Source organism: Pseudoliparis swirei, chromosome 9 (genome assembly GCF_029220125.1).
Source record: "Pseudoliparis swirei isolate HS2019 ecotype Mariana Trench chromosome 9, NWPU_hadal_v1, whole genome shotgun sequence".
NCBI lineage: Eukaryota > Metazoa > Chordata > Actinopteri > Perciformes > Liparidae > Pseudoliparis > Pseudoliparis swirei.
The window spans coordinates 18,717-29,609 of NC_079396.1; the positions used below are offsets into that span (position 1 = coordinate 18,717).

The following is a 10,893-nucleotide window of genomic DNA, read 5'->3' on the forward strand; positions in this document are numbered from 1 at the left end:
TGACATTGTTTATGTTATATCATGACATTGTTTATGTTATATCATGACATTGTTTATGTTCTGTCATGACACATTGTTTATGTTATATCATGACATTGTTTATGTTATATCATGACATTTTTATATTATATCATGACATTGTTTATGTTATATCATGACATTGTTTATGTTATATCATGACATTGTTTATGTTATATCATGACACATAGTTTATGTTATATCATGACATTGTTTATGTTATATCATGACACATAGTTTATGTTATATCATGACACATTGTTTATGTTATATCATGACATTGTTTATGTTATATCATGACATTGTTTATGTTATATCATGACATTGTTTATGTTATATCATGACATTGTTTATGTTATATCATGACATTGTTTATGTTCTGTCATGACACATTGTTTATGTTATATCATGACATTGTTTATGTTATATCATGACATTGTTTATGTTATATCATGACATTGTTTATGTTATATCATGACATTGTTTATGTTATATCATGACATTGTTTATGTTATATCATGACATTGTTTATGTTATATCATGACATTGTTTATGTTATATTATGACATTGTTTATATATTATGACACATTGTTTATGTTATATCATGACATTGTTTATGTTATATCATGACATTGTTTGTTATATCATGACATCGTTTATGTTATATCATGACACATTGTTTATGTTATATCATGACATTGTTTATGTTATATCATGACATTGTTTATGTTATATCATGACATTGTTTATGTTATATCATGACATTGTTTATGTTATATCATGACACATTGTTTATGTTATATCATGACATTGTTTGTTATATCATGACACATTGTTTATGTTATATCATGACATTGTTTATGTTATATCATGACACATTGTTTATGTTATATCATGACATTGTTTATGTTATATCATGACATTGTTTATGTTATATCATGACATTGTTTATGTTATATCATGACATTGTTTATGTTATATCATGACATTGTTTATGTTATATCATGACATTGTTTATGTTATATTATGACACATTGTTTATGTTATATCATGACATTGTTTATGTAATATTATGACACATTGTTTATGTTATATCATGACATTGTTTATGTTATATCATGACATTGTTTGTTATATCATGACATCGTTTATGTTATATCATGACACATTGTTTATGTTATATCATGACATTGTTTATGTTATATCATGACATTGTTTATGTTATATCATGACATTGTTTATGTTATATCATGACACTGTTTGTTATATCATGACACATTGTTTATGTTATATTATGACACATTGTTTATGTTATATTATGACATTGTTTATGTTATATCATGACACATTGTTTATGTTATATCATGACATTGTTTATGTTATATCATGACATTGTTTATGTTATATCATGACATTGTTTATGTTATATCATGACATTGTTTATGTTATATCATGACACATTGTTTATGTTATATTATGACACATTGTTTATGTTATATCATGACATTGTTTATGTTATATCATGACACATTGTTTATGTTATATCATGACATTGTTTATGTTATATCATGACATTGTTTATGTTATATCATGACATTGTTTATGTTATATTATGACATTGTTTATGTTATATCATGACATTGTTTATGTTATATCATGACACATTGTTTATGTTATATCATGACATTGTTTATGTTATATCATGACATTGTTTGTTATATCATGACATCGTTTATGTTATATCATGACACATTGTTTATGTTATATCATGACATTGTTTATGTTATATCATGACATTGTTTATGTTATATCATGACATTGTTTATGTTATATCATGACATTGTTTATGTTATATCATGACACATTGTTTATGTTATATTATGACACATTGTTTATGTTATATCATGACATTGTTTATGTTATATCATGACATTGTTTATGTTATATCATGACATTGTTTATGTTATATCATGACATTGTTTATGTTATATCATGACATTGTTTATGTTATATCATGACACATAGTTTATGTTATATCATGACACATAATTTATGTTATATCATGACATTGTTTATGTTATATCATGACATTGTTTATGTTATATCATGACATTGTTTATGTTATATCATGACATTGTTTATGTTATATCATGACATTGTTTATGTTATATCATGACATTGTTTATGTTATATCATGACATTGTTTATGTTATATCATGACATTGTTTATGTTATATCATGACATTGTTTATGTTATATCATGACATTGTTTATGTTATATCATGACATTGTTTATGTTATATCATGACATTGTTTATGTTATATCATGACACATTGTTTATGTTATATTATGACATTGTTTATGTTATATCATGACATTGTTTGTCATATCATGACATTGTTTATGTTATATCATGACATTGTTTATGTTATATCATGACATTGTTTATGTTATATCATGACATTGTTTATGTTATATCATGACATTGTTTATGTTATATCATGACATTGTTTATGTTATATCATGACATTGTTTATGTTATATCATGACACATTGTTTATGTTATATCATGACATTGTTTATGTTATATCATGACATTGTTTATGTTATATCATGACACATTGTTTATGTTATATCATGACATTGTTTATGTTATATCATGACATTGTTTATGTTATATCATGACATTGTTTATGTTATATCATGACATTGTTTATGTTATATCATGACATTGTTTATGTTATATCATGACATTGTTTATGTTATATCATGACACATTGTTTATGTTATATCATGACATTGTTTATGTTATATCATGACATTGTTTATGTTATATCATGACATTGTTTATGTTATATCATGACACATTGTTTATGTTATATCATGACATTGTTTATGTTATATCATGACATTGTTTATGTTATATCATGACATTGTTTATGTTATATCATGACACATTGTTTATGTTATATCATGACATTGTTTATGTTATATCATGACATTGTTTATGTTATATCATGACACATTGTTTATGTTATATCATGACATTGTTTATGTTATATCATGACATTGTTTATGTTATATCATGACATTGTTTATGTTATATCATGACATTGTTTATGTTATATCATGACATTGTTTATGTTATATCATGACATTGTTTATGTTATATCATGACATTGTTTATGTTATATCATGACATTGTTTATGTTATATCATGACATTGTTTATGTTATATCATGACATTGTTTATGTTATATCATGACACATTGTTTATGTTATATCATGACATTGTTTATGTTATATCATGACATTGTTTATGTTATATCATGACATTGTTTATGTTATATCATGACATTGTTTATGTTTTATCATGACATTGTTTATGTTATATCATGACATTGTTTATGTTATATCATGACATTGTTTGTTATATCATGACATTGTTTATGTTATATCATGACATTGTTTATGTTTTATCATGACATTGTTTATGTTATATCATGACATTGTTTATGTTATATCATGACATTGTTTATGTTATATCATGACATTGTTTATGTTATATCATGACATTGTTTATGTTATATCATGACATTGTTTATGTTATATCATGACATTGTTTATGTTATATCATGACATTGTTTATGTTATATCATGACATTGTTTATGTTTTATCATGACATTGTTTATGTGTTATGACAGTTATATCATGACATTGTTTATGTATATCATGACATTGTTTATGTATCACATTGTTTATGTTATATCATGACATTGTTTATGTTATAGCATGACATTGTTTGTTATATCATGACATTGTTTATGTTATATCATGACATTGTTTGTTATATCATGACATTGTTTATGTTATATCATGACACATTGTTTATGTTGAAGTTTGAAACTGTGAATATTCAGCAAAACAAAAGACAGTAAGCAAGATAATATAGAACAATCACATCTATTCATCTCTATTTGATTTGTGTGTATTTTTATGTGTGTCACCAATGTAGGCAGAGATATGATGGAGGCAGAGAAGCAGCAGAGAGCAGGAGAGGAAAAGACCACATATTTATTTATCCATATATTTATCCATATATTTATATATTTATTTTTTATTACTATTATTATCCATATGCATTGTATATTTGTTGTGTTGCTATGACTCGGTGCTTTGGCAAAATCAGCAGAGAACAGTCAGTGGTCAGTCAGTAGTCAGTCAGTGGTCAGTCAGTAGTCAGTCAGTGGTCAGTCAGTAGTCAGTGAGTGGTCAGTCAGTGGTCAGTCAGTAGTCAGTGGTCAGTCAGTGGTCAGTCAGTGGTCAGTCAGTTGTCAGCCAGTGGTAAGTCAGTAGTCAGTCAGTAGTCAGTCAGTGGTCAGTCAGTGGTAGTCAGTCAGTGGTCAGTCAGTGGTTAGTCAGTCAGTAGTCAGTCAGTGGTTAGTCAGTCAGTAGTCAGTCAGTGGTCAGTCAGTGGTCAGTCAGTAGTCAGTCAGTGGTTAATCAGTCAGTAGTCAGTCAGTGGTCAGTCAGTGGTTAATCAGTCAGTAGTCAGTCAGTGGTTAGTCAGTGGTCAGTCAGTAGTCAGTCAGTGGTTAGTCAGTGGTTAATCAGTCAGTAGTCAGTCAGTGGTTAGTCAGTCAGTGGTCAGTCAGTAGTTAGTCAGTCAGTGGTCAGTCAGTGGTCAGTCAGTGGTTAATCAGTCAGTAGTCAGTCAGTGGTCAGTCAGTGGTCAGTCAGTGGTCAGTCAGTGGTCAGACAGTGGTCAGTTAGTGGTCAGTCAGTGGTCAGTCAGTGGTCAGACAGTGGTCAGTCAGTGGTCAGTCAGTCAGTGGTCAGTCAGTGGTCGGTCAGTGGTCAGTCAGTGGTCAGTCAGTCAGCCGGTCAGTCAGTGGTTAGTCAGTCAATATTATGTGTCAGTCGGTCAGTCACTGAATCAGTAGTCAGTCAGTAGTCGGTCAGTGGTCAGTCAGTGGTCAGTCAGTCAGAAAGTCAGTGGTCAGTCAGTCGGTCAGTGGTCAGTCAGTCGGTGGTCAGTCAGTGGTCAGTCGGTGGGTAGTTGTTAAAGAATATATATGTAAGCTTGTTAAAGCATATATATGTTGGCATATAACAGCCCTGTGTATGTTTTGCATAAATATATATGTAAGATGGAAAAAACACTGAATAGAGTTGAATAAGATACGGGAGCAATCTGGCGTCTGAGACACACCTCTGAGAGATAACAGTGAGACCCCTCCTCCATATCAGAGCTCTCTATACTCTCAGAGATAACGAAGGGTCCAGATGTGGCCATTATTCTCCTTTTAGACACTCGAGGCCAGCCACTGACCTCGGACCTGACACACACACACACGTCCTTCCTATGACCCAACACACACACACCATGGGAACAGGCCTTTCTCCCCCCCTTATGTTTGGACAGCCTTCTGGGTAAATCCAGACCCCCATCCCTCAAACAAGGCGCCTTCCTGTCTTCCCCCACCTTTTCAATACATGTGAACTCATTGGCAGACGAGAAGAACCAATGAAGGAACGGCAGAGGCGGGAGCTGGCAACAAGAACCAATGAGAAGACACCGCCCCCTTTGCTCCTGTCCAATCAGAACTGTTCCTTTCGGCTATTTAAAATGGCCGCTCACACTGAGACGGCGTCTTTTTCTCCAGGGCGGAGGCTACTGGTCAGAGCTCTGGAGAAGGGTCCATATGCATGATGTCTACTTGTATCCTGATTTCTGAATAAAACGCTAATAGATATAACGTAGAAGTCTACCGCTCTTTCTTCCAGTGAGTCCTGTCCAGGTGGTGTGATGCAGTCCAAAAACCAACATAGTCAATAGTCAGTCAGTAGTTAGTCAGTGGTCAGTCAGTGGTCAGTCAGTAGTCAGTCAGTGGTCAGTCAGTAGTCAGTCAGTGGTCAGTCAGTCAGTGGTCAGTCAGTAGTCAGTCAGTAGTCAGTCAGTAGTTAGTCAGTAGTCAGTCAGTCAGTAGTCAGTCAGTCAGTGGTCAGTCAGTAGTCAGTCAGTCAGTGGTTAGTCAGTAGTCAGTCAGTGGTCAGTCAGTAGTCAGTCAGTGGTTAGTCAGTAGTCAGTCAGTGGTCAGTCAGTAGTCAGTCAGTAGTCAGTCAGTAGTTAGTCAGTAGTCAGTCAGTCAGTGGTCAGTCAGTCAGCACATGAGTAAATACATAAATCTCACTCCAGCTGCAGAGCTGCTGTCCAGCGTCATGGTTCTGCTTTTCATCTGGACCCAGAATGTTGTGTAGTCCTGGACCAGAGTGGCACTGTCAACAACAACAATAACAACAACATGGACATGAGTCAGTTTTTCAAGTTTTTCAAAGTTAGAAATGATCCGTTATTGGATCATGTCGTATGTGAAGCTGTTTGGTGGATGCAGTACCACTAGTGACCACTAGAGGGCCAACAGCTGTGAGCAGACAGCAGGTAGCTCTGTTTAGAGGTGTGGCCTCATCAGAACAGTGAATAGTCCAACAGAGGAGCTGTTACCTGAAGTAGACATCTCTGTAGTTACTGTTGCTAGGGGCCTCCCACATCACCTGGACCTTCTTCTTCTTGACACCTGATGCCTGACTGACAGTTGAGTTCTGCAAGAAGAACACACACACACACACACACACACACACACACACACACACACACACACACACACACACACACACACACACACACACACACACACACACACAAACACACAGACACACATACAAATTGGTCATCACAAAGATAGAAAACATCCATATTTACTATTTTCAATAGTTCTTCTCCCTCATGACATCAGACAATAGCAATTCAAAAGAGAGTTGTGATATCAGTAGCAGCAGCAGCAGCACTAGCAGCAGCACTAGCAGCAGCACTAGCAGCAGCACTAGCAGCAGCAGCAGCAGCAGCAGCAGCACTAGCAGCAGCACTAGCAGCAGCAGCAGCAGCAGCAGCAGCACTAGCAGCAGCAGCAGCAGCAGCAGCAGCAGCAGCAGCAGCACTAGCAGCAGCAGCGGCACTGCAGCAGCAGCAGCGCGGCAGCAGCAGCAGCGGCGGCACTGGCAGCGGCGGCGGCAGCGGCAGCAGCACTGGCAGCAGCGGCGGCGGCAGCGGCAGCAGCGGCAGCGGCAGCGGCAGCGGCACTGGCGGCAGCAGCGGCTGGCAGCAGCGGCAGCGGCGGCGGCGGCAGCACTGGCAGCGGCGGCAGCGGCACTGGCAGCAGCAGCGGCGGCAGCGGCAGCACTAGCAGCAGCAGCAGCAGCAGCGGCGCTGGCGGCGGCACTGCAGCGGCACTGGCAGCGGCACTGGCAGCAGCACTGCAGCAGCGGCACTGGCAGCAGCACTGGCAGCGGCGGCGGCGGCACTGGCGGCAGCGGCAGCGGCACTGGCACGGCAGCGGCGGCAGCACTGGCACTGGCAGCAGCAGCGGCGCAGCACTGGCGGCAGCAGCTGGCAGCGGCAGCAGCACAGCAGCAGCACTGGCAGCAGCACGCGCGGCAGCAGCGCAGCAGCACTGGCAGCGGCAGCAGCAGCAGCAGCAGCACTAGCAGCACTAGCAGCACTAGCAGCAGCAGCAGCAGCACTAGCAGCACTAGCAGCAGCAGCAGCACTAGCAGCAGCAGCACTAGCAGCACTAGCAGCAGCAGCACTAGCAGCACTAGCAGCAGTGCATGTGAAGCGCGCACACACCTGCATGTTGTTGCAGTGCAGTGCAGTGAACAGGGAGCGGCTGATGTTGGTGAAGCTCCCCACAGGCCACACCTCCTCTAGGGAGAGAAGGCTTGTTTACTCACAAACACAACTTGTTGTTGTGACATCTGTAGTGGTCACGACTACTTCATGTTCTCCTGTGACGTTCCCTCCTGTGACGTTCCCTCTTATGATGTTCCCTCCTGTGATGTTCCCTCCTGTGACGTTCCCTCCTGTGACGTTCCCTCTTATGATGTTCCCTCCTGTGACGTTCCCTCTTGTGATGTTCCCTCTTGTGATGTTCCCTCTTGTGACGTTCCCTCCTGTGACGTTCCCTCCTGTGACATTCCCTCTTATGATGTTCCCTCCTGTGACGTTCCCTCTTGTGACGTTCCCTCCTGTGACATTCCCTCTTGTGACGTTCCCTCCTGTGACGTTCCCTCCTGTGACGTTCCCTCTTATGATGTTCCCTCCTGTGACTTTCCCTCTTATGATGTTCCCTCCTGTGACGTTCCCTCCTGTGACGTTCCCTCCTGTGACGTTCCCTCTTATGACGTTCCCTCCTGTGACGTTCCCTCTTATGATGTTCCCTCCTGTGACGTTCCCTCCTGTGACGTTCCCTCTTATGATGTTCCCTCCTGTGACGTTCCCTCCTGTGACGTTCCCTCCTGTGACGTTCCCTCTTATGATGTTCCCTCCTGTGATGTTCCCTCCTGTGATGTTCCCTCCTGTGACGTTCCCTCTTATGATGTTCCCTCCTGTGACGTTCCCTCTTATGATGTTCCCTCCTGTGATGTTCCCTCCTGTGACGTTCCCTCCTGTGACGTTCCCTCCTGTGACGTTCCCTCTTATGATGTTCCCTCCTGTGACGTTCCCTCTTATGATGTTCCCTCCTGTGATGTTCCCTCTTGTGATGTTCCCTCTTGTGATGTTCCCTCCTGTGACGTTCCCTCCTGTGACATTCCCTCTTATGATGTTCCCTCCTGTGACGTTCCCTCTTGTGACGTTCCCTCCTGTGACATTCCCTCTTGTGACGTTCCCTCCTGTGACGTTCCCTCCTGTGACGTTCCCTCCTGTGACGTTCCCTCTTATGATGTTCCCTCCTGTGACTTTCCCTCTTATGATGTTCCCTCCTGTGACGTTCCCTCCTGTGACGTTCCCTCTTATGACGTTCCCTCCTGTGACGTTCCCTCTTATGATGTTCCCTCCTGTGACGTTCCCTCTTATGATGTTCCCTCCTGTGACGTTCCCTCCTGTGACGTTCCCTCTTATGATGTTCCCTCCTGTGACTTTCCCTCTTATGATGTTCCCTCCTGTGACGTTCCCTCCTGTGACGTTCCCTCCTGTGATGTTCCCTCTTATGATGTTCCCTCCTGTGACGTTCCCTCTTATGATGTTCCCTCCTGTGACGTTCCCTCCTGTGACGTTCCCTCTTATGATGTTCCCTCCTGTGACGTTCCCTCTTATGATGTTCCCTCCTGTGATGTTCCCTCCTGTGACGTTCCCTCTTGTGATGTTCCCTCTTGTGATGTTCCCTCCTGTGATGTTCCCTCCTGTGACGTTCCCTCCTGTGACGTTCCCTCCTGTGACATTCCCTCTTATGATGTTCCCTCCTGTGACGTTCCCTCTTGTGATGTTCCCTCCTGTGACGTTCCCTCCTGTGACATTCCCTCTTATGATGTTCCCTCCTGTGATGTTCCCTCCTGTGACGTTCCCTCTTATGATGTTCCCTCCTGTGACGTTCCCTCCTGTGACATTCCCTCTTATGATGTTCCCTCCTGTGATGTTCCCTCCTGTGACGTTCCCTCCTGTGACGTTCCCTCTTATGATGTTCCCTCCTGTGACGTTCCCTCCTGTGACATTCCCTCTTATGACGTTCCCTCCTGTGACGTTCCCTCCTGTGACGTTCCCTCCCATGTTCCACTGAAGGTTCCCTTACCGCTGCCTTTCCTGCTTCTGGCCTGCAACAAGAAGCCTTGGAACTCAGTGGAGCTGTTCTTCACCTCCACCGTCACTGAGAGGAGGAGGAGGGAGGAAACAGGATGCATCATGGGTAAATGAAGAGGAGTGTTACTGGAAGAGGAGGAAACTGGACTGGGCCTCAGGCCTGCACTGGGCCTCAGACCTGTACTGGGCCTCAGACCTGTACTGGGTCTCAGACCTGTACTGGGCCTCAGACCTGTACTGGGCCTCAGACCTGTACTGGGCCCCAGACCTGTACTGGGCCCCAGACCTGTACTGGGTCTCAGACCTGTACTGGGCCTCAGACCTGCACTGGGCCTCAGACCTGTACTGGGCCTCAGACCTGTACTGGGTCTCGGACCTGTACTGGGCCTCAGACCTGTACTGGGCCTCAGACCTGTACTGGGCCCCAGGCCTGTACTGGGTCTCAGACCTGTACTGGGCCTCAGACCTGTACTGGGCCCCAGACCTGTACTGGGTCTCAGGCCTGTACTGGGCCTCAGACCTGTACTGGGCCTCAGGCCTGTACTGGGCCTCAGGCCTGTACTGGGTCTCAGACCTGTACTGGGTCTCAGACCTGTACTGGGCCTCAGGCCTGTACTGGGCCCCAGACCTGTACTGGGTCTCAGGCCTGTACTGGGCCTCAGACCTGTACTGGGCCTCAGGCCTGTACTGGGCCTCAGGCCTGTACTGGGTCTCAGACCTGTACTGGGTCTCAGACCTGCACTGGGCCTCAGACCTGCACTGGGCCTCAGACCTGCACTGGGCCTCAGACCTGCACTGGGCCTGGAGATGATAACATGTGTTCTCACTCAGGTGTAGCGAGGCCTTCACCTGTGCGTGGAGCTGCTTCGTGGGGGGACACCTGTTACATCATCACAGCTGTCATGACATCATTGTCGGGTAAGGACGTACCTGTAATGACTCCGCCCGGCCTGTAGGTGGCGCTGGAAGTGGACAGGGTGAATGGCGGGCTGCTGGTGGAGGCGGTGTAGGGCGGGTGTGAGGGCGCCATGGAGCCACAGGAGAACGCCACGGAGCCGTTAGGGAAGCACACGCACTGCTGCACCCTGCACACGCACACGGCCACCAGCAGGGCGGCGACACCGAGCCGCATCTGAGACAACAGGACGTTACTGGTAAGCAACAGGACGTTATTGGTAAGCAACAGGACGTTACTGGTAAACAACAGGACGTTACTGGTAAACAACAGGACTTTACTG

The 10,893-nt window shown here is 42.4% G+C and overlaps 1 protein-coding gene across 2 annotated transcripts; it reads right to left on the bottom strand.

The window, feature by feature from the left end:
- Nucleotides 1-5,932: 5,932 nt before the first annotated feature.
- Nucleotides 5,933-10,893, bottom strand: LOC130199862 (putative ferric-chelate reductase 1). Of its 2 annotated transcripts, XM_056423687.1 has the most exons (5): nucleotides 10,586-10,893; nucleotides 9,648-9,722; nucleotides 7,709-7,785; nucleotides 6,527-6,624; nucleotides 5,934-6,300 (listed from the first exon to the last, which is right to left on the bottom strand). In XM_056423687.1, exons 1-5 carry the CDS (start codon nucleotides 10,785-10,787, stop codon nucleotides 6,186-6,188), a joined length of 567 nt encoding a protein of 188 aa, XP_056279662.1. In that variant the 5' UTR covers nucleotides 10,788-10,893; the 3' UTR covers nucleotides 5,934-6,185. The 2 variants fall into 2 exon arrangements, with proteins under 2 accessions (XP_056279663.1, XP_056279662.1); XM_056423688.1 differs by lacking the exon at nucleotides 9,648-9,722 and having other exon boundaries at nucleotides 5,933-6,300.